The sequence below is a fragment of the Equus przewalskii genome, chromosome 23 (genome assembly GCF_037783145.1).
Source record: "Equus przewalskii isolate Varuska chromosome 23, EquPr2, whole genome shotgun sequence".
In the NCBI taxonomy this organism is placed as follows: domain Eukaryota; kingdom Metazoa; phylum Chordata; class Mammalia; order Perissodactyla; family Equidae; genus Equus; species Equus przewalskii.
This window is the reverse complement of record NC_091853.1, coordinates 9493734-9518604: the sequence shown is the minus strand read 5'-3', so window position 1 is coordinate 9518604 and position 24871 is coordinate 9493734. Positions and strand designations below refer to the sequence as shown.

General features: G+C 43.0%; 1 protein-coding gene across 8 annotated transcripts in view; it reads right to left on the bottom strand.

The window, feature by feature from the left end:
- The window catches only part of TNN (tenascin N), a 104407-nt gene that overhangs the window by 64619 nt on the left and 14917 nt on the right, over positions 1 to 24871 (bottom strand). For 3 of the 8 annotated variants that reach the window (XM_070590924.1, XM_070590922.1, XM_070590923.1), the window contains 2 exons: positions 24536 to 24636; positions 22390 to 22478 (listed from right to left, as the gene is read on the bottom strand). The exons of 2 other annotated variants lie outside the window; for them this stretch is intronic. In XM_070590924.1, coding sequence (XP_070447025.1) covers positions 22390 to 22456 — 67 coding nt within the window. In that variant the 5' untranslated portion in view covers positions 22457 to 22478; positions 24536 to 24636. Of the gene's footprint in view, positions 1 to 22389; positions 22501 to 24535; positions 24637 to 24871 lie in introns of all 8 variants that reach the window. 3 more of the 8 variants (XM_070590925.1, XM_070590927.1, XM_070590928.1) reach the window with 3 other exon arrangements.

Here is a 24871-nt window from a genome sequence, read left to right as displayed (position 1 = left end):
CCTCTTCCTGCCTCAGTTTACTCATCTCTGGAAGAGGAATAAGACGGTTATGGTGAGGATTGAATGAGTTGATGCAGGTAAAGAATTTTGACTAGTCACGGGGACACGATGAGGATTCCATAAATGTTAGCTGCTGTTATTGTTGTAGTTATTATCATTATCATCATTTTTCATTCTTCCTGTATATCCCATGAAGTGGTCTGTGATCATCTCCGCCTCAGCCTGGATGAGCTCGTAGTTCTCTGCCATTCTTTACTTACAATCACAAATAGTCCTGCTACCTGCCCCTGGAATCAAGGCCAGCTATACACAGAGGTGACCACTGCAGTGTGCCCCAGGCCCTGAACATTTCTCTTCTCCCTGGGACCTTTTTTCTCTGCTTCTTAAATAGGAAAGTCTCCGCCAGAGTCTGCTAGGACTCTGCTATCCCCTCAATTTGCCCTAGTCTTAATTTCCTTTCAATAATTCTCCCCAAATGAGTGGTCTTTGCCAACTCTTTCCATTCCCCCATCTTCCATGCCCTGAGTCCATGTAACTAAACCAGTGCAGCAGACTCCTGAGAGGCCACCCTCTCCTTCCTCTAGCCTGTATTAGTTAGGTGAAGACACACTGCAGTAACAAAGAGGACCCCCCAGGGCAGTAGCCCAACAAGACAGAAGATGATTTCTCTCTCACGTGACAGTAAAAGAAGGCCGTCCAGGGCTGGTAAGGCAATGCCACCATCTACAGCCCACAGCCATCTCTCTCTAAGGCTGTCTCCCAGCCAGTGTGGAGCGGAAGGAATGAGGCAGAGGGGAGTGCATGCCCATTCTCTAAAACACAAAAATTTTTTATTTTACATCATTTCAGACTTGCAGAAAAACTGCAAAAACAAACTCAAAAAATCCCCATATAACCTTCACCCACATTCTTCAAGTGTTAACATTTTACTGTATTTACTTTATCATTCATTCTCTTGCTATATATTTTTTCCCTAGAACATTTGAGAGTAAGTTAAAGACATGGTTTACCTCTTTACCCCTTTACCTCTAAATAATTTCAGTGTGTAATATTTCCCCAAACAAGGACATACTCTCACATAACCTTGATATAATGATCAAAATGAGGAAATTAACATTGACATAATGCCATTGTCTAATTTACAGACTGTATTAGAATTCTATCAGTTGTCTCTCTAACGTCCTTTACAGCAAAAGAAAAACAATCCTACTGACCCGTGATCGGATCCAGGATAGCTCACTGCATTTAGTTGCACTGTCTTTCGAGTCTCCTTTAACAGAGAAAGCTTCTTCAGTCTTTCATGTCCCTGACATTTTTGAAGAGTGAAGGTCAGTTATTTGGCAGGATGTCCTCAACTTGTCTGATGTTTCTTCACAACTAGATTTAGGTTGTGCATTTGGGGCAGGAATACCACAGAAGTGGTGCACCCTCAGTGCCTGATCCGGAGGCACTTGATATCCATCTGTCCCAGTGTTGGTGATGTTACCTTAGGTCGCTGGGTTAAGACTATGTCTCCCAGGCTTCTCTACTGTAAATATTTGCCCTCTTTGAAATTAATAAGTGTCTTGTGCAAAGATATTTTGAGACCATGTAAATATCCTGCTTCGTATTCTACTTGCTCCCATTAGTTTTAGCCCCCATTGTTGATTCTTGCCTGAAACAGTTACTACAATGGTGGCTGTCAAATGGTGACTTTTCTGGGTCTGGCCCTGTGGTCTGGTGGTTAAGTTCAGCACACTCCACTTTGGTGGCCTGGGTTCGATTCCCAAGCATGGACTTACACTGCTCATTGGCAGCCATGCTGTGATGGTGACACACATACAAAATAGAGGAAGATTGGCACAGATGTTAGCTCAGGGAGATTCTTCCTCAAGCAAAAAGAGGAAGATTGGCAACAGATGTTAGCTCAGGGCAAAACTTCCTCAGCAAAAAAGGAAAAAAGCAAGGTGGTTTTTCTAATTCCGTTGCTCCTTCTATGTTGATTAGATAGAATTTTACTGTAAAGAACTTTTCTGTCTCCTCCTCCTATCTTATCAAGTAATTATTTTATGTATATTCAAACTGACTCTTGTGTTCTTATTTTTTATTCTATGGGTTATATTTCCTTTACTGTCATTATTTATTTTGTTGCTCACATTGCTCAAGATTTGGCCAAGGGGAGCCCTTCTGGCTGGTCCCTGTGTCCTTTTAACACGCCACCGTCATTCTTGGAGCACTTTCTTACTTTCTGGATAGCAAACGATTCCAGACTCATCTTCCACTTCTCCTGTCCCAGCCCTGGAATCCGTTATTTTCCCAAGGAGCACTGTTTCCTTTTATGGGAAAATGAGGTATATTTTGGATAAGTGCACAGGCTGGAGGGGGCGTACATCACTTCCTTAGAATCCCTTTGGGCAGAATTTAGTCACATGATCATGTGCAGCTGCCAGAGAGCCTGGCGTATCTCCAGGTGGGTGGTCATGTGTCCAGCTAAAGCTCAGGAGCCCTGTTAGTAAAAGAAAGGAAGGGAGAATGGACGTTGATGGACAACTCGTCTTCTGCCCCAGAGCCCACCCATACACCATTGCCAAAATGCTCTCCCTGAGTCGTAAAGTCATGTCATGTTGCTCATCTGCTCAAATTGTTCAGAAATCCTCATTACTTACAGGATCAAGCTTCTAGAGTTCTCTGGAATTGCCCCATCACACCTCTCCCTAAACACCCCCATATCCAAACTCATCTCCCACTGCTTACAAATACAAAAGGTGAGCTTGACCACTCAGCCTCCCCTAGTCCCTGGCACACAAAATGCTCCTCCCTGTGCAGTCCCCACGTCCGGAGGCCAGGCCCATCTCCACCCCCTGAGGTCTGCTCTGATTTCCCTACTTGATTGCCTGAATCATGGTGAAATGTTCACTTTTCTAACGGCAGGCCCCAGAGTTTCTCTTCTGGAGGTAATTCACTTTGTGTAGGAAAGTACTTGGGATCCTAAGGGTGGGCTTGCAATGAAACTAAGAAACAAACCAATCAAAGCTAAACCGCTCGCAAGGAATGAATGAATTGGCAGTGGGAAAACAGGAAAGCTTGTGGACATGGTGAGCATGAGGGCAGAGGCTGGGAGCTAGAGAGGAGCGGGGCCGGTGAAGTCCCAGAAGATGAATTACTTTTAAGAACAAGAATGTCTATTCAGTATTAAAATATTCGCTTTGCTTTATATAAATCCCCTCATGGCCCCAAACCTTAGATTCAGTCTCCACACACACAGATACTTTTTTTGACTGGTTTGAAGGGAGAGGAAAAAATCAAAGGAAAAGAGCTGGGTTACACATCTGGGTCAGCGCTGCACAAAGAGAAGGAAACTGCCGTGAGCTGTAAGTTCCGAGGAAGCAAGAACCCAGAGCAGACGCGACCGTAGGCCGCATGCCCCTCCCCCTGTCCAGGACAAGAAGCACGGAAATCGGTTATGGGAAAGCGGAGGGAGTGCTTTGGATTTGCCACAGGTTTGTAGGATGGAGGTTGTTTAGCTTTTATTTTATTTAACTCTCTAAGAAAGGTGACCTCAGCTGGCGCCTGAGTTACAGGATTTCTTCTCAGTATCCCTGATTTCGAGACTGCAGTACTGGTCAGCATTTCCACGTGTCCATGCAGAGGCTCCTTAATTTCAATATGAGCTTCTGGAGAATGAAGGCTTTCTTTCTTTTGACCCCTTGCTGCCTATGGTATGGTGAAGTACCTAATACGTTACCTGAAATTCCATCATGATAGGTTTATTTCTCAAGATGTCCAAGGACAGAGGCCAAACATATCAGGCCTGAATCACGGTGGCACGCACTGTTTTGTCTGCCTCCTGGACAGCTTTGCCCTTCCTCTTTCGCAAGAGCACCTCAATTTTATTTAGATATCTGCTTGCCTCCTCCTGATCTTGGCCCCAGGAGGGATCTGACTGATCCAAGCCATGAGGGTAGTCCTGTTGTCCTTCCTGGAGAGTGATTCCGGCCAGAGTGTGCAACGTGTTTGGGGTCAGTGAGACACGGAGAGGCTGTGGGCGGGCATTCAAGGAAAGGTTCCTCTACTCGAAAAGTAAATAAATGACCCAAGGAAGAAATGGACATTGTCACATCTTTGTATAATGCCTGAAACTATGTCTTATACCTTGCAACCAAACGTAAGGGTTGAGCTAACAGAGACCAAGAAAACGTATCAGGGACGGCAGAGCAGAAAGATGGAAGGAGTCTGGGTTTTTTATGACATTGCTAAGCTGCCAAATTAACTCCACCTCGGGTTTTCCTACTGCAGAACTTTCTTGGGTCAGGATTTTGTTTCTTAGAGCTGAAAGCTCTATTCTAAAGGATTGAATTCTGAAGGATTCAACATTGTTCAGTGAATTTCTCAGTAGCAAAGTGATTTCTTGCCATCCCGCTGAGAACATAGAGAAAGACATGTAGGGAACCCCAGGAGGAACTTGAGAGTCCCAGCCAGTGACAGGCCGTGGCTTTGAGATAGAGAATCCGATTCCAGAGCTTTCTGTTCTTTCAGCTCCTCAGTGTTGTCTTGAGGTTGGGAGCCCACGGTAAGTTAAAAACGGCCAGATTCTTTGCAGCTTCTCGCTATAAGAGCCTGAGTCTGCTTCCCCACTGCTTGAACCTGGCCTCTTTTGCCCAGTAGAATGTAGCTAAGTGACATGATTCTGAGCTTGGGCCTCAAGTGGCCTTGCAGCTTCTGCTCTCGTCCTCTTGGAATATAAGCGCCTTCTGGAGGTTGAAAGAGCACAAAGAGAAGGAGGCCTGGCCCTCCTAGCTGAGGCCCCAGACACGTGAGTGAGCCCGGCCAATGCTAAAGGAGCCACCCCAGCCCAGTCTAGCCCAAACTGCTAACCCACAAAATTATGAGCAAATAAGCAATTGTTTTAAGTCGCAGTATTTTGGAGAGGTTTGCTGTGCAACAATGGAAAAATGGGACAGAGCCTACACCCAAACTAGGGGAATAATTTAACTGGAAACGAATTTCAACCCATTATTTCGTCCAAATGGTGTAACCCATTCCAGAACAACCTGAAAAAAAAAAGTTGCTGGTTCAAATGATGGTTCAACCAACGTGTTATTATATCATCTTCTTTTATTTGAGAAAAACGTAGGAAAAAGTATTTCATCTCCAATTTTATTTGTCCTAAGAAACCACCCAATACCCAACAGACCAATGTGCTGGTTCTGACGGAGCTGGAATTGGTTGTCTAGTTTGGACCCCTGGAGCTGGTCTCAGCTGGTTTGGGTCTGTTATGAGCTGGTTGGAAGATATGTCTTAGTATCTTTAATTAGGATTCTGTTGAATCTAAAGGAACTGAAACCAAACCTGAGCAGACCTCCACTGTCAAGAGCTTGTCTCAGCTCGCTCACCAACTCCCCCCCGCTATAAATTATATACATTCTGTACTCGTAGGGTCACCTTCCCTTTGTGGTAGATCCCAAATTCCAACCTCTAACAGTGCTTACAGAGATGCGCCATCTTTGACTTTAAATTGTGCAAGTGCTGCAGAAATGGACATAAGAATGTGGCATTCAGCAAAGAGGAAGATTTATTATTCCCTTCAAGGCGCTGAAAGACCTTGATTCTTCTTCTGTCAATATTTCTTTCTCTTGGGTCAATATTTTTTGATATCTATCTCAGTAGAAGTCAATGTCTTCGTATTAATCTCTTTTGATGATAACCATTGCTCTGAGCCAGTGACCCGCAGTGTGTGGGACCAGAAGGCTGATCTGCAGCTGGGGGCCTGGAGCATTGGAGGGTGGCAGTTTGGTCTTTCACAGGCTCTGCATGCATCACTTGCCCGTGGATCGCTATTTAGATGTGGCAATGTAGATATCATGTAGATATCATGATGATTTTCAATATAAAAGTAACATTGTAAACTAACTAGAACATGCAAAAGATATAAAGAAAAAAATTATTTCCTGTAATTCCCATAACCAGAGATAACCACAGATTTTTCTTCTACAAGTGTATACATATATGGAGAGATGTATATACCTGTGCACATGTATAAAAAAATAATTAAAGTTATATTATATAGAAATTTTTCTGCTCTTTGCTCTTGACTTCATATAGTAAATTTTTTCTCTGTTTTCTTACGTGTACTTATGAGGACACGCTCTTTAATGTTGCATAGTATTCTAGTATGTGCTTCTGACACATGAGGGGAAGGGATTGCTTGCTAAAGGACACAGACATTTGGGGGAATAATGGAGATGTTCTATATCTCAATTTTGTTGGTTGTCATAGGACAGCACACATTTGTCAAAATTCACTGAACTGTATACTTTAAAATGGTAAATTTTAATGTAAATAAATTATATCTTAATAAACCTGAATTAAGGGGGAAAAAAGACCTAGTGGGGCCTGCCCCATGGCTGAGCGATTAAGTTCGTGCACTCCACTTTAGCAGCCCAGGATTCACCAGTTCGGATCCTGGACGCAGTACTACACACTGCTCATCAAGCCATGCTGTAGAGGCATCCGACATAAAAGAACAGGGGTGACTTACAACTAGTATATACAACTATGTACTGGGGCTTTGGGGAGAAAAACAAAAAGCAGAAGGTTGGCAACAAATGTTAGCTGAGGGCCAATCTTCCTCACCAAAAAAAAAAAAAGGACTTAGCTAAAGAATCATGTTGTAATATGACCCACTGCTGCCTGGATCTTGGTCTACTCTTTAATTTCATGGTTTTGACAGCACATGGGAATCACCTGGAAGTTTTTAATAAAATAAGATGCCAGAGTTGCTGGGGGACCAGAGACACTGATTTAATTGGCCATGGGTCAGGCCAAGGCATCATATCTTTTTAAAGCTCATGGTGATTCTCAAATGTGCAGCCAGGGTTAAGAACCACTGATCTGCACAATAAGTCATTTGGACCAAGGAGATAGGAGGAGATAAAATAGGATGTGTAAATTTCAGAATCATAGAAGAGTTTTATAAATTTTGCCAACTCAATATTTATTATCTTGCTGATTTTTTGTCCTATTTCCCCCCAAAGGCCTGAGATAGTCATATAAATGTTTTTATTGTGATGTAATTCACATACCATAGAACATCACACACCTTTTAGAGTGTACAATTCAGTGGTTCTTAGTATATTCACAAGGTTGTGTGGTCATCACCATTATTTACTTTGAGAACATTTTCTTTCACCCAAGAATAAACCCCATACCCATTAATAGTCCCTTCTCATTTCCCCCTCTCTTAGCCTGTGACAACCACTAATCTACTTGTTGTCTCTATGAATTTGCCTATACTGAATATTTAATATAAATGGAATCATACAATATGTAATCTTCTGTGACTGGCTTCTTTCACTTAACATAATGTTTTTAACGTTCATCCATGTAGCAGCATGTATCAATACTTCAGTCCTTTTCACGGCCAAATGATATTCCGTAATGTGCATATAGCACATTTTCTTTATCCATTCATCCACTGATGGAAACTTGGATTGTTTCCATTTTTTGCCTATTATGAATTTTGCTGCTCTGAACATTTGTATACAAGTTTTTGTGTGGATGTATGTTTTCATTTCTTTTGGCATTTACCTAAGAATGAAATTGATTGCTGAGCCATATGGTAACTTTATGTTTAACTTTTTAAAGAACTGTCAAATGGTTTTCCAAAGTGACTATACCATTTTACATTCCCACCAACAATGCATAAGGGTTTCAATTTTTCCGTGTCCTTTACAATACTTGTTATTGTCTGTCTTTTTTATTATAGTCATCCTAACAGGTGTGAAGTAATATCTTGAAGTTTTATTTGTGCTTCATTAATGATTAATGATGTTGAGCATCTTTTCATGTGCTTATTGGCCATTTGTATATCTTCTTTGGAGAAATGTCTATTCAAATTCTTTGCCCATTTTTTGATTGGATTACTTGTATTTTTATTGCTGAGTTGTAAGAGTTCTTTTTTTTTAAGGATTGGCACCTGAGCTAACAACTGTTGCCGATCTTTTTTTTTTTTTCTGCTTTATTTCCCAAACCCCCTGGTACATAGTTGTATATCTTAGTTGCAGGTCCTTCTAGTTGCGGCATATGGGACACCGCCTCAATGTGGCCTGATGAGCGGTGCCATGTCCGCGCCCAGGATCCGAACCCTGGGCCACCACAGCGGAGTGCGCGAACTTAACCACTCAGCCACGGAGCCGGCCCATGTAAGAGTTCTTTATACATTCTGGATACTAGGCTTTTAATAAATACGTGATTTGCAAATATTTTCTCTCATTCTTTGGATTGTCTTTTTACTTTCTCAATAGCATCCTTGAAGCACAGAAGTTTTAATTTTGATGAAGCCCAATTTATTTATTTTTCTTTTGTTACCTCTGCTTTAGGTGTCATGTATAAGAATCCGTTGACTAATCCAGGTCATGAGATTTACAAGCTTTCTCCCAAGCATTTTTTCTATTTTCAGCTCTTATGTTTAGGTCAATGATCCATTTTGAGTTAATCTTGGCATGTGGTGTGAGGTAAGGGTCCAACTCCATTCTTTTGCATGTGGATATCCAATTGTCCCAGCTCCATTTGTTAGAAAGACTGGTCTTTCCCCCAATGAATTGTCTTGGCATCCTTATTGAAAGCCATAGTCATGTATTTTTTTAAAGTTTTACCCCTCCTCATCTTGAAGAAATTTTTACTTATTCTGCTGGCTGATTAAGAGCTCTAAGTCCAGTTGTCCATGTCTACTCATCAGCAGGTCCAGTGCTTAATGACTGTAACTTTTAAGTGCCAGGTTCCCACTAGGTCCTTAACAAATATTTTTTGATAAACTTATCTTGAGTTTAATCAATTTAGTAAACATAGCATAATTTGCTTCTGATCAAGTTCATTGGTCTGATCCAAGTGGATCTCTGATCAGCCAAAAGGACCAAATGACCTGTACACGTCAACATTCTTAGGATCAGAATAGTGGAAGAATCCTTGGGATGACAACTGCCTACCAAGCAGGAACACAATTTTGTCTGGGTGTTTACCTCTCCCCAATGTGACTCATGGTTAAATTCCGATTTATTTTAAGTTAATCATAGTAATTCCAGTCTCTATGACATGGTTTGATTTAGGAAAGGATGTTTGACCCAATTCTTTCCAATGAAGCTTCTGGAAAAGTTTTCCTCTATTGGAAGAGTTGGTCCTTCTTCAAAAGCTGTTGCCATTCGTGCCTAGAAAGTGGCAGCCATCTTACAGGCATGAGGGGAGATAAACAGGACAAAGGATGACAGAGCAGGAATATGGGAGAAATCTGGATCCTTAATGACATTCTTGAATGTCTGAATTAACCGACCCTGGTGTTTTCCTACCTTAGGACTTCTCATTATTGGAGATAATGTATTTCTTCATTATTTAAGCTGGTTGGGTCAAAGTGCTCTGTTATTTGTACTCAAATCATTCTAACCAATACAGACTTCATGACTTTTCACAGATAACGCCCTTCAGACTGCAAAACTTTAAGGGGACTGTAAAACTGAGTACAGTGACCTAGGGGATATGAAATTCTCCAAGGGGAGTTTTCAAATTTAGCCGCAGATGAAGCTGCCCTGACATCTGCAAGGAGACCTGCCCTCTAGGCTGATGATGGTGGGAAAAATATCCTACGTAAATTGAACTTCATCACCAACATTGGATCCCTGGCTTATTCAGGGAGAACAACTCATCTCTATTGCTTTTCTCAAAAAGGAATAGAGTTTTGGTGTTTAACATATTCTTATCCTCTAAAAATGTTTGGCTATGAAGGAAGTGATTTACATTCTAAGTGGAATGATGGCGTCTCAACGTCTTTGGATTGAGACGGAGCCATTGAGAGGGAGCCTCCCTGTTGGTAGTCATCCTTCCTCTGGCTGAGACCTCCAGCCAGGGCTGCTCACCACCCTGGTAGGAAGGAAATTTCAATCGTATGTTGAAGCCTGCACCTATGGGTTTTTGGGAGCCGATTATGCACATCTCTTCCTAACTCTTCCCAGCTCCACACTCAGTGACGTCACATTGATAGCTTAAAAATTAGCCACTGTGAGAGTACTTATACCATGGAAATCAGCAGAGAGCTTCTTGTCTCTGGAGAGCCAGCCATTAAATGATGCCAGCATCCCACTGGAAATTCCTCTCTTGGTCACTCTGGGGATTGGAAGTTTCTTCATACAAACAAGGTATTACAGCATCGCCCAAACTTCATGGCAGTAAATCAAAGAGAAGAGAGACACCACTGTTCGTCCCTGAAGATGACTCACTGATAAAAAAAAAAAAAAAAAAGATAGGAAAATCCAATCATTTTCTTTACAAACTGAGTCACAGCCTCCCATCTCAAATGTTCCCTCTCAGGCCAGGCTGTTCAGGCTTTTGTTTCTTTTCAAAAAAACTTTGATTCTCCCTAATAGCCTAACTGCCAACATTTTGGTTTCTTTTTCTTTTTTTTTTTAATTGCTGTTTTCTCAGATTACAGCAAGGCTGCTGTGTGGCAACTGATCCATTGCTTGCAAGGGCAAAGCCACGGATAATGACAAGGTCTGATTGTGAAACTGCTGAAGTCACTCATTTGAGGCCATCTGTGGTCTCTAGGAGATGAGTCTATGGATGGCTCCCCGAGTGACTGAGGGACAGCGCTCCCCAGGGTACCTCTGCAGACTGCCCTCCCTCTGGTCCTCTTTCCTCCCATCTCCTTCTGTCTGTATTATCCCGTATTGATCCCCAGCCAGGCCTTACAGGCTCTTCTTCCTCCCACTCCCTCTTTCCAATTACAGATTTGGAAAATGTAAAGTGGACAAAATTCATTGTCAACACAATGTTGTGCCCACTGGAGCCTAAAGCTGAAGACAAACTTTTTTTTTGAATTACGGAATGTTTCATACATACAAAAAGGTATAGAGAAGAGTATTATAAACTCTCGTGTATCTCTACCCAGCTTAGGAAAAAAAATGTTATAAACACCATTAAAGTCCCTGCATCAGCCCCTCTGATCAGATTTCCCTCCCTCCAAGAGAGAAACACTCCTGAAATTGAGACTCTCATTCCAGTGATGTCATTATACTTTTACTACAAAGGTCTATATGGAAGTCTAAACAGTATATAGAATTGGTTTGTATGCTTTTAAGCTTTATATAAATGGTACCATATATATTGTATATCTCGCTGCAACTTGCTTTATTTTTGTCAGTATTATCTTTTTATCCGTGTTTGTATTAGTTTTCTATTGTTGGGTAATGAACTATCACAAATGTAGTGGCTTAAAACAACCCACATTTAGTACTTTGTACTTTCTGTGAATCAGGAGACCAAGTGTGGCTTAACTGGGTCCTCAGCTCAGGCTCTCACAAGGCTGCAGTCAAGGTGTCTGGGTTGCACTCACATCTGGAAGCCTGACGGCGGAAGAAGCTGCCTCAAACCTCATTTCACTTGTTGGCATAATTCATTCCCTTGCGTCTGTGTGGCTGAGAGCCCTGGCTCCCAGAGGACACCCACTTCCCTGCCACATGGCCCTCCCTAGGCAGTTCACGGCATAGCAGCTTGCTCCATCAAGACCAACAGAATCTCTCAGGCCAGTCTGCTAAAATGGAGTCCTGTAGTGTATAAGACTTATCCTATCAATATTGTCATAGTCTATTGATTAGAATCAAGTTACAGGTTCTGCCTGCACTCAAGGGGAGGGGATTGCACAAAGGTGTGGACACCAGTTGATGAGAATTATTGGGATTGCTCTATCTGACTCTGATCTATTGGCCACAATGTTGATACATGTTACTCTAGTCCATTTATTTCTGTTGTGATGTACTGTTGCATTGTATGAATATACCACAAAAATCTACCCATTTGCTGTTAAGGATTATGTTAGGGTGAGTCCAATTACTTGCTATTACAATGTCATGTTTAATAATCTTTACGGGTCTCTTCTGTACATGGGAGAAAGTTTCTAGACCCTAAGGCACATGTCTTCAACTTCACTAGATATGGCTAAATCACTCTCCAGAATAGTTATGCCTACTTCCATTCTATCCAGAAGTGTGTGACTGTTCCCCATGATCCCACACATTCTCCGACTCTTGAAACTGACAGAACTATTATTTTCTTTTTCTCCCCATGGCCCCAGTACATGGTTCTATCTCCTAGTTGTAAGTCGTTCTAATTCTTCTATGTGAGCCACCACCAGAGCGTGGCAACTGACAGGTGGTGTGGTTCCACGACTGGGAACCAAATCCAGGCCACAGAAGTCACAAGCACCAAACTTTAACCACTAGACCATCAAGGCTGGCTCAACAGAATTATTTTCATATTTTTATGTTATAGGCAATCTGACAGGTCTGAGATACTATCTCCTGGTTCTAATTTTTGTTTCTCTAATGAGGTTGAGTATCTTTTCATATGCTATTTTTTTTTTCTCTTTTCTGGGAATAATCATGGATTGTTTGTATTTTTCTTACCAATTTATAGTTCTTTATGCATTCTGGTTCCTAATTCTTTGTCTGCATTGTTGCACTACTGATATTTTCTTCTTATTGTTGCTTCTCTATGAACTTTCTTTCTGGTATTTTCATATGCAAAAGTTTTAAATTTTAATTTGATCAAATTTATCAGTCTTTCCCATATTTATGACTTATTCTTTTTATGACTTGTTTAAAAAATATTTTCCTATCCTGAGGTCAAAAAGATAGTCGCTTATATTTTTCCATAAAAATTTTTGTTTGTTTTAACACATTTAGGCTTATAATATACCTAGAATTTACTTTTGTCCAGGGCATAAAGAAAGGATTCAATTTTATGTTATTTTCCTACGTGGGTCTCTAGTTGCTTTAGCACCAGCTTTTGAACAGGCCACGTTTGCCCCTCTAATATGCCATGTCATCGCTCATTTATCAAGTTTTCATATATGTGTTGGTTTGCTTCTGGATGCTCTATCCTGTTCCCTTGATCTATTTGTTTATTCCTGTACTAATATGATCTGCCTTAATTATTGTAATTTTGTAATAAGTTTCAATTTCCAAGTGGGCATACCCTATCATCTCATTCTTTGCTTCAAAGGATTTTTAGTCTATACTTGACCTTTGTTCTTTCACATAAACTTAGATTCAAATCGTCAAGTTCCATGAAAAGCCTTGCTTCGACTTGATTGGGGTAGTCCTCAATTTGTGGATTAATTTAGGGAATGTTATGGGCTGAAGAGTGTTCCCCTCAATTGTATATGTTGAAGTGCTTAGACCTAGTACCTCAGAATGTGGCTGCATTTGGAGATAGGATCTTAAAGAGGTGATTACGGTTAAATGAGGTCATGGGGTGGGCCCTAATCCACTCTGACTAGTGTCTTTATAAGAGGAGGAGATGACAACACAGACACATGTGAAAGTGTGGAGAGGCAGGGAGAAGAGGGTCATCTACGAGCCAAGGAGAAACGACCCCTGTTGACACCTTGATCTCAGACTTTTAGCCTCGAGAACTGTGAAAAGATTAATTTTCTGTCGTTTAAGCTGCACAGTCTGTGGTACTGTAATATCGGAGCCTGAGCAGACCAGCCCAGAGAGCATGGATATAGTCACAGCACGCAGTTTCCCTGACTACACACGTGGGCTCTCTCTCCATTTACGTAGATCTTCTGTCAACAACGTCTTATAATTTTCTCCGGAGAGATCTTCTATACCTTTTGTTAGATTTACTATAAGATACCTTATATTTTTGGTTTTATTCTCTTATTAATTTCCATTTTTCTATAGATTTTCACAAGTTTCTATGTAAATTATTATATCATCTAAGTAATGACAGTTTAATTTCCTTCTTTTCTATCTTTGTAATTTTTGACATAGTTGAATCGAAGCGCTGAAAGCTGGTGTCCTTGTTCCGATCTTGATTTTCAAGAGGATGCTCTTACAGTTTCAAAGATGTGTATTTTTCTGAATAGGTGTCACCACCTGGCTTCCTGCAGCACATGCTCAGTAAAGCTATCTCCAGCCCCTCTTTCTCTGGCCCCTTCGCCCTCCCTTCCATCCATTATAATTGATCTGTTCTGAGCCTCATGTCTTGAAAATTAAGTGAATTAATGTCGCGACTCACACTAAGATGCTGATGGCTGATTATCGATCAGATGGCACATTCACATTTTGGGACAAAAGTCTAGGCCCAAAGAATATATGTGGCTGTTGGGATTTGAACGCTAACATCTCTTCAGATCCCAACAGTAATGGAAGACATCCCAGGCCCCCTTTACAGCTCCCTGTTAAAAATACCACTTCTCTGGTACCTGCTCTCTGAGTGTCCACATCAGACTAGCTCAGATGCAACCAGGAGAAATTCCAAAGGAGGGGGATTTGATATGTCCTTTTATTTTAATCCAACTCTCCAGGTTCACACCCTAGTTGTACCACTTATTTGTATGGCCTCGGGCATGGTCCTTCTTCTCCCCTGTCTCAGTTGCCCGACCTGTGAAATGCGGATCATAGCAGCAACTGCCCACCAGTGGGATTCAATGAATCGGTTGTGTAACTTGTTGGGAAAATGCCTGGCCCATAGTAAGCAATTGATAAGCATGAGCTAAGCCTATGGGATGGCCACCTTTGTGCTGCCCTTCAGTTACTTAGGGGGTTTTTACATTTCTTTTCTTTTTCCTTAAAATCTCAAAATACAGTGTTTAAATGTCACTCTATCCCCCGTATGTTCCACCCTGTGGCCTGGCATGGAATACAGCTCTAGTTCATTTGTAAAATTCGTCCAACCCTGCCTGTTGACAATTACATTACTACTCTCCCTGCCTCTTTCTAGTATTTAGAGGTGAATGCCACTGGCTTCCATGCCAGTTTTCCACAATGAATGAAATGCTGAGCAAGAAGCAAGCAATCCTGAAAGGACCAAGCTGAACCCGACCATAGAGATGCTGGGGCACTGGGGGCACCCAGGCGGGGCCTGGTGTGCAGCCCCATCTCCTAGAAAGTCTAGTACTCTGCTGGGGGCTACGTAGGCCTGGTGAGGCCAAACACGCTCATGCCACAGTCATAGGGAGTGGGGGTGGGAACAGTGAATGACTGACTTCATTTCTTTTAGTCATAGCATCAAGCAATGAGATTGGGAGTGCAGAGAGCTGTCACTCTTGTTCAACGTGTAATTCCAAGAGCCAGCACCACACCTGGTACATACCAGGCACTTAGCAAATAGATACACGTTTATCATAATTATCCCCTTCATCCAGCCCCCATAAGGCGTAAGGCAGGTTCTAGACAACAATAGAGAGTTGATCAATGATGAGGATTTTTAGGCTGCTTAATTTTAAAACGGTTTATGATGAGGATTTTTAGGCTGGTTACTTTTAAAACTGCAGATGAGAAGCAGGCTCCGAGGACTGGAATTTTGCTTGCCCTTTTGAGAGACATTTGAATTTGTGAAGGAAGAGGGGATGACCTTGTAGGGACCTGAAATTGGCCACCCCAGGATATGTCTCTTTGGCATTGGGATTGTTTTGGGCTGATTGCTTTCGATAAACTGGGACAGGGAAGGAGGCTCTGGGGAATGGAACTTGCCCTTTTTGGGACACATTTACATTTGTAAGGTAAATCTATCTGTAAAAGGTGCCTCCCTCTCTGTACCAGAAAGAAGAGAGATGACCTTGTCCCTAGAAACTCTTAATGGGGAAGGCAAGAACTTAAGTTGGTTGCTGTCTGGCAATCTCATGTAACTGATTTAGGGTGGTGGCTTCTGACCTTTACTTAATCCAATTTGATTCTTGTCTAAAAGTCATGGGATCACCCAACGACCAGACCCCCCCTGCACTGATACCATTTTAACTTTTTTTCATATTCTTTCCTTTGTCTTTGTAAAGAGATGACTCACATACCTATGCCTTAAATTTAGCCCTAACCCTCAACTCAGGGCAGCAGCAGGAGCTCTGGCTGCCCGTGGGTCCTGTCCCCATGCACCAGCTCTGCCTGCCCATGGGCCCTGTCCCCATGCCAGTGGGGGCAGCAGAAGCGGCGGCAGCAGAAGCTCTGACTGCCCATGGGTCCTATCCCCGTGCTATTCTATTCTCTAAATAAAAGAGCACTACTGCCAGATCTTAAGAGTCTAAGAAATCTTTCTTTCGACTCCCTGGCTCACCGACCCCGCATCAATCAATATTGGTGGGTGCCCCACGTAGTGACTGTGCTGCAAAATCGGTGTTAGCCTCAGTGAGCTGAGTCCTTGACAGGTCTTCCCTTGTCTGCACTCCTGTTGTATTTGTGCAAGTGCATAATCCTCAATACACTGCTGTAGAGGAGAAAGTTAAATCACTAAATGAATACACCTCTGTCCACTAAATAAGATGTTTTGTTTACACTGATAAAGTATCGGGTGTTACTGTCATTCTCAGCGGCAGCAAATATGTATGGAGGAACTAAGCCGGGCAAGGCACTGCAGGTAAGAAGGTACAAAGAGGCACAGGACCCCAGCCTTGCCCACGAGGGAGCTCAGAGAGGCATGGTCAGGAAAACACAAGCCCTAACATAGAAGGCCATAGAAAGGGACAGAAGAGCAAAGGCCAGCTCTCAGGTTTGCCTCTTTCTTTCAGAAAATTAGGAGCTTCCGGAACTGTAAGAAATCACCATTGGCGATCCCAGCTGCCTCCAGCACCAATGCAGTGTCAGCGAAAATAATCCATAACCAATCTATAAACGAAAATTTGGGTGAGTTTATTCTGAGCTGAAATCTGAGGACCATGGCCCGGGGCCTTTCTTCCCGAAGGAAGAAAGGGCACCAAAGAAGTGAGGTATACAGAGTGGTTATATACCCCCATACAGGACGTTTCACATGTGATTGAAATGTCCCTCCCACAATAGTCACAAGATTGCCCTGTCAGCACAGCGCTTGATGGACACAGCAGGTAGTGGGTCTGCTCTCTTGGTGGGCGTAGCAGGAGGCAAGTCTATTGTCTTGAGCTGGGTGGACACAGGTGAGCGCAGCAATCAGTTCCTAGCCTAAGGAAAGATGCTTAATCCTTAAAGAAATGCCAATGTTGGGAGGGGGAGGGAAGTTGCACCTTTATCTCAAGGGCCTTTGCTCTTGCCATAGGGAATCTCTAAAGCAGATATACAATGCATGCTCAACGGCCTCGGTCAGGCCCTTTTGGAAAGACAAGGTCAGGCCAAATTAGGTTTACACAAAATGGCTTCCTCATATACTCCAATATATCCTATTACTTGCCATTTTTACTTGTCAGCAGGAAGTTTTCAGGGACCCACGCAGCCACACAAGTGCCTCCACAGCCAGAGCAACAACAAAAATATGTCCGCCTCTCTTTTCCATTCCAAGCCTCAGGCAAATGCTTCTCATTGGTGGAATCCAACCGGGAACACTACCAGCAAAAGATTCTGAGAAGTGTGTTCTCGGGCTTCCAACCCCTGAGGTACGGTGGGTAGAGAAGGGATGGAATCACGTTGAGTTGTCAACAGACAATTCAGCATGAAAGGCTTCTAAGTATAAATTTAGAAAAACAGCATTTGAAGGCAGTCCACCTTTGCTAAGACCCTGAGAAGCAAGACAATCCGTGCTTAAAGACGAGCACTGTCACGAGAGTCAGAGCCTTTGAAGCAGCCTTGGGTGGAGTCATACCCTAAGACAAGACCTCGTCAAACAGGTATGAAAAAGAGGAGGAGCACGTGGAGGTGAGGCCGCATACACTTATTCGCTCACTCACTTGTGTGTTTCGTCATCCATTCAGCAAACATTTATTGCTAAGCATTGGGCTCCTAGACAGTGAGGAGCCACTGACTGTTTTTAAGAAAGGAAATAATATGATGAGATTTTCAGTGTAGAACGATCATTTTGAAAATGTATATGTGCATAGACAAAACCAAAAGGACATGCACCTCAGTGCAAACACACTTGTCTCTGGGTGGGGAGATTGCAAATAAATGGTATTTTCTTTTCTAAATCTTTTGGTATTTTCCAAATATCCCACAATGAATGTTTATTACTTTTTATCAGAAAAAAAAACACTTATAAGAAAGAAGATAGAAAGATGAAACTGATAACAGCATGGAGGAAATACATCACACATTTGTGATTTGATGTTTTTCTGACGAGGACACCCTTCCGTTTCTCTCACCTTCTTCCCCTTCACCTGGTTGCCTCCTATTCATTCCTCAGTTTTCAGTTGAAACTTTCCTTCATGGAAAAGATTTACCTGACCCCTAAGGCTAGGTGAGGTCTCCAAGTTTGACACTCTCAGCCCCCAGGGTCCTCCCACCACTCATCATACTTGCCAGTATGGTTTTGACATCTGCCTTTCTGCCAGAATGTAAGCCCCACAGGGCAGGCATGACATCTGCCTTGTTCACAGCTGTTTCCCAAGCCCATTAGTCACTCCACAAACATTGTTGGAATGAATCAACAATGGCTTTAAAGGATGTAAGACTGGAGACAAGCAGATTAGTAAGGAGGCAATTAAGATAGTCTGGACAAGGGAGGAAGAGTGCCCGACCTAAAGGAAGAGTAGAGCGAAAAAGGGGAGAAAACAGCCCGTGGAGATGTTATGGCATCAAGTCTGCAGAACCTAGTGACTTCTTGGACTCATTCACCAAGAGGGAGAGGTTTGGAGAATATTTTGGAGGTAGTACTCATAGCACTTGCTGATGGATTAAATGTAGGAATGGTGGAAAGGGGACTATCAAGGAGACCTCAAGAGTTTTTGTCTTGAGCAGCTGGATGTAAGATGATACAATTTCCTGAGATTGAGAAGGGAGGGATCAAGAGTTCCAATTTGGGATGAGAAGAAAGGATGAGGGAGAAATGTAGGGTGAATCTCAGATTTTGGCTTTGGGTCATTCTCTTAGGCAGGAAATACAGAAGGTGAACCAAGCTTGAGAGAAAGATGAATTCAGTTTTGGACATGTTGAGTTTGTCCACTGAGACATCCAAAATATCCAATGAGATTATAGGGGTCTAGAATTCAGGGGAAATTTCTGGACAGAGGCAGATGTAGACTTAGTGGTGATAACTGAAGTCATCAGGTGAAAGAAGACAGGTGAAAACTGAGAAGGGCAGAAAGACACCAACATCAAAACCCTTGTGAAACTGATGTTTACAGAGGAAGAGACATCCTATAAGGATATTGAGAGGAAACTGACAGAGGAGTAAAAATATCAAATTACATGAAAGAAAGAGTGCCATTTTGATCAAAGCAAGAGTTCAAAGAAGAGAGTAGCACATTGGAGTGGTAAGCAGAAACCAGATTTTGAAGGTCCTTGAATGCAAGTCAAAGAAGGTGACTCTTTATCCAGCGCCTTCATGATTAACAGTGATGACACGCATAGACATGCCAGCCATACCTGGCTAAGCCTCCCAGCCCTATAGGGCAATTGAGAAACACTGTGGCTCAAGGGTCCAAACTCTTGATCCACATGGTCAAGATTTAGAGATAGGAAGTAGAGAGTGGCCTGTTAAAAATATATTTCTCATCAAAAATGTCATCTAACCCAAGTCACCACCGACTTGAGAATAAAACCCAGAATTTCAAAGGCCATCATTATTCTTGCTTGGTTCTTATAGCCAGCCCCTCAGCAATAACAAAGGACAAAAAACATCCCCCAGGAATCCTCCTTGTCTAGCCAACTCCAAAACCAACCACAGCTCATCCAATAACCTCTGTGATGAGCCTCTGTTCCAGAGCTTCGGCGCCACACGAACCATGTGTTAGTTTATGTTCCAGTAGGAGCCACCAGACAAGTGCAGAAAAATGTCTGTCCTCCTTTCCATTACAATGTTCCAGAAGAAGAAAATGACCTGAGGCAAGGGGAAGACAGGCATCATGACTCATTTAAACCCTGGCAGCCTTACTTTCTGCCATACCACTGTGGTTTGAAGAAAGGTTTAAACATAAGCTTCAGAAACAATTGCAAGTGAAAAATCTGGGTAAACGTAACCACAGAGGGAGATGGAGAGGAGCTGGGTCTTTGCAGAAGGCAACAGGGTGCATGGTGACAACGTGAACCTGAAGGTACAGTAAGGCACCTTAGCAGATCCTTGGCGGGGAGGTTGCGTGTCACAGGACGATGCACCTCTCTGTGTGCACTGGAAAGATGAACAGGGATTCAGACTGAGTGCCAAAGATAGTTAGCAACTGGCAGTAGGTTTACAAATGCCTGCATGAGACTGCGCTCGGCATAAACACTTTGCAGACACACATTGTGTGGTTGCTTTCAGAAAGCCCTAAGCTTCCAGCCACTGACAGAAGCCAGAAGCTGCAGAGACTTAACTGGGAGATGAGCTGGACAGGCCTGCAGCCCTTGAGGGAACAGGAAGGCCCTGAGAACTCTGTGCTCGGGAAACTGGTTGGGGAGAACAGGGAAGAAAGACCAACGCAAACCCAGTCGAATGTGAAGTTCTTTGATCCAAGCTTTGGCCAACCAACCCCCTAGCCTCCAGTTTCACTTCGTGCTGGGCTCCTCTTCTAGTGGAAGGTGAGTGAATAGGTAGAGAAGTCTTTTGAAAAGAGAGGCCATCTCTGGGGGACGCAAAAGCCAGAGCCTGAGGAGCTGATGTTCTGAAGCACCAGATGCCTGTGGTCGATCCCTCTAAGTTCCCTCAAGATGCACCTTGTTGGAGAAGACAAACCCCTTCTTTCCCTTGGCTCAGGGCTGAGGCCCAATGTGTCCAGTGGAATCAAGGAGGCAAAACTGCCAGAGGGAAAGTCACAGGTGAGGAGGGACCAAGAACAGGTTAAGGATACCAATGAGGCCTAAAAGTGAGGTCTAAGGCTAAGAGTACAATGTCAAAGTGGAGGGTTGGTGGGGGAGAGGAAGATAAATACCAAAGACACAACCTCTGCTAGTTGCACCCAGTCCTGTCCTGTCCACCAAACACCAGGCACCCTGCTGGGTGCTACAAAAGCCAAAAAGACGAGTTTCCTATGCCTGTGGAGCTCACGGTGTTCTAAACAAGCAGGCTACACAAGTCTGTTCACGTGGTGAGTGCTGAAGCTGGGGTGCTAGGAGCCAACAGAGGAGCAGCCCTAACCCTGCCTGGGGTCCCCAGGGAAAGCCTCCTGGAGGAGACAGGAGTAGATGCTTCGAAGTCAGAAGCAATGCTGTGCGCACATGCGTGTGCGTGTGCATGGGTACACGTGTGCACATGCATATAATATATATCCCCCACAGTCCTGTATAGTATTTTGCATATGGCAGATACATAATAAAGGTTGTTGAATGAACACAAGGATTAATTGCTTTTTCTATTTGTATCTTTCTAACCATTCCTTTGCTTTCTTCCTAAATCTTATTCTTCTTTTCCTTTACTGGAAATGCCCAAAGAGTTTCATTTTGGGGTAAGGTCCAATAAACTGGATGCCCATCATATCTAGAAATTGCCATTTCATGACATGAGGCAATATTGGAGGAAAGGATGTCTGTGGCCCACTGTTAGAAGGGGAATCATCGCCATCATAATCATCATAGAGCATTTATCGAACACTCACTGTGTGCCAGGTGCTGTTTTAAGGGCTTTAAGTATGAAACGTGCTAAATCATTTTATCCTCACAATAGCCCAATGAGGTGGGTATTATTACAAGTGAGGACTTCAACTGATGCACAGAGAGGTCAGCTAACTTGCTCAAGGCCCCAGAGTGAGTTAAGTGGGTAAGCCAATGCTGTCTGGCTCAAGAGCCTGCAACTTCTACTGCGTCCCACCCTTGGGACTGAAAACCAAAGGTAAAAGCATGGTGAGCTTACACCCCAGTATGCAGGCCAGAGACCGCTAATTATTTAAAGAATTTTTAAGCTATGTAATATCTACCAGTACATTTTCCCCTAATTTCCTCTGTTTCCCTGTAGGGATGGGCAGATCCTAAACTCAAATAGTTTTTTAGATGATCACTTTTGCCTGAGCTTTTCTTCCAGTGGTATGAAACATAAGCCATAGAAAACAAGATAATGTTAGAATGATGGAGCACATCATTTTTTCCATCAGATAGTAGGGACAAGTCAAGGTCCCACTGTTTTCTGGCATTAGGAGCTCAAGAAGGCCTGGGGACTGAGATAAAAGACCACAATGGCAGGACTGGCTTTCTTGGCCTCAGGTCAATGTCCATGCTTTGGTCTCACCATCTGAAAAATGGAGATAATGATCTTTCAGCCTTGTTAGAGCATTGCAAGATTAACCAACTCATGTCCATATCTAGAAATCTGGGTCTTCTCAGAGGAAACAATGATTACCAAGATTTGTTAATCCAAATAATGTCATCATTGGTTGGTGCCAATCCTCTTTGATTCCTAAGTATTAAAGTCAGCATTAATCAGAACCCACCCTATTACTATAGAAGGATGAAGGATAACTAAAAGAAGCAAAAGGGAAAAAGAGAATCCTGTGAAAGGCCTGTGTGGTAACTATGGACATCCCACACAGACAAATACATTCTACAGTCAAGTACTCACATGTGTGGGCCTGTTCTCTCCTTTTCATTACATCAGCTTTTCCTGCTGGGTCGCCATTCCCCGTCATTACTGCAAATGCTCCTCCTTTTCTAGAAGCAGACCCTGTGGTTACTGAAAGCATGAGACTGAGGTTTTTTACAGAATCTCAGATCAAATCAGAGTGGGAGACGCTTGGCCTGCCATCAAACCACAAGCACAGACTTCAAATGTATGAGAGGACAAGTCTAATCTCTACTTTGCTGATTAGCATAATCTATAAGGTTTTACCAAATATGACCTGAAGTCCATTCATTCAAATATTCACCGAATGCATACTATGTACTAGGGACTGTTCTAAGACAGGGGGATATAGAATTGAACAAAATAGACTAATGATCATCGGCATCATTGCAGCCCTCATGGAATTTAAATTTTTATAGGGAAACACAGATTAGCATTCCCTGTAGTAGAAGGGAATCAACGTTAACGAAGTTCTGCCCTGTGGTTCTGTGAAAGAAGTAAACGAATTAATGGCAGTTTATATTCTTCATGTATCTTTTACACTAGATTTCTCAGCACTGCACAGCATACTAATGACCCTACAGCTTGCGTCCTATGGAGATGTAGCGAGGTAGGTAGTTACCATTGTACTTTTTTCCCCACTTCTCTTCCTTGAGCAGAGAAGTCAGGGTGCTTGTTCACTATGAATTACATCTGAGGAAGTAAAAACAAAACTCCTAATGGAACCCAGACAGCAGATGTCCAGCAAGTAGATCTCAATCCGGTAACTTAATTACTTGAGGAAAAGGCATTTATTGAGGACAGAATGCTTACTATGTGCCCTGTATCATGAGACATCCAAGACAGTTTATGACATGAATCCCACCCTCAGAGAGACAAGACATGAAACAATTAGCAAACAACACAAAAGACTACGTTAGTTATTTATGACAGCAAAGAGCAGAAGATGAAAAAAACATTTAGAAACACAATTTTAATTTCCTTTTAAAAAATAAATCAGGACAAAATTCAAATTTACCTGGTTTGACTGACAACTGATAAAGTTAGCAGGAAACAAGATGTGTCCAGGAATGTTTTTCTTACTCTAACACAAGTTAGCTTGGAGGTGGGGGATGGGATAGAACTTAAGGATCTTTGGGTTTCTGGAAGAAAGCCATGGAGAGGGGTCTTGGACAGACATGAAATGTAGAGTGAGTGTTCTCTTCTTGCTCCGTCCCAGGCCCCAGCATGGACCACAGACAGAAAGACATAGTACATACTTCTGCTCCGGGGCTGCTAGGAGGCCTGCAGGGGTCACCTGACCATGTATTTTCTTCAGAAAAGGGGCCTCTGCCATGTGCCGGCATCCTTGGGACTCGCCCTGTGGCTTTGTGGAGTTTCTACTCTCAAACCCTACTAACTATGGCTCTTTGATATCTTCATCCCCATAGCTACCAAAAGCAATGCATTTCACCTAAATTGCTAACATTTGGCCTTTTCATCAGGGTTTGTAATTTAGAAAAACTAGGAAGAGGAGAAAGAAAAAAGGAAAAGGGGAAATGATGTGAAAGAAGGAAGAAGCTGCTTTCCTATCAACTGTTGATTCCCCCAAATGAAAATCAATTAAGAACATTGCCAGAGAAAATGGGCGTGACCTCGTCTCTGAAACCACACAAAACATTTTGTTTCAGCCTGGACCACAAGCAGCTGGAGGAGAGCGCCTTGGTGGGCACAGTCAGATCCAAAACCTCAGAGTAAGTGTAGATTTCCCTGTGGTAAGAGGAGAGGGAGGCACCCATACAGCCAGAGAGGCAGGAGTGAGCCAGAGTCAGCTTGACAGTCAAGAGGACTGTGGCCTTGGGCACAGAGGCCACAGGGAAGGAGAGGGCTGTAACTCTCCTGGAACTCCACTGAGGCAGGAGATATGGAATCCTTGAAAGCCAGGTACCCCTTGAGGTCCTTGTCTCTCCACGTAGCAGGCAAGGCTCTCTTGGGCATTCTAGGAGACAGCAGAGTGACCACATCTGCTTGAACTTCAGCCAGATGAATAAGCACTGTCATCATCATCCAGGGTTTATTGGGTCTGGCTCTGTGTGGGGAAACTGCTTGATTCTAGGAATATAGAGGTCAAGCCTTGTCTCTATCCTCATGGACTTCACTTTCTTACCAGAGGAACAAGACACAGGCTCTGTGACTGTATTTTAGAGAAGTCCATGAAAGCCCTTCACTCTCCCATCATCTTCTTGAGGCAACTCAGGTTCCTCTCCTCTGGAAGAGACAAAACATCTAGATTACCCCCATCAGCATTGCAAGTGTGGTCTTTGCATGCCTAGGAAGGGAGAGACAAAGGGGCCCTTTTTTCTAAAACATCAGGCCAGCAGGTTGTATTCATAGAGGCTGGGCTTGAAGGCAAAGTCCGTGAGCAATGAAGAGAGAATTTCATGCCAGTCCAGTCCTTTCCCATTCAGATTGTCAGTGTCTTGTTAGGACATAGTCAGAGGTA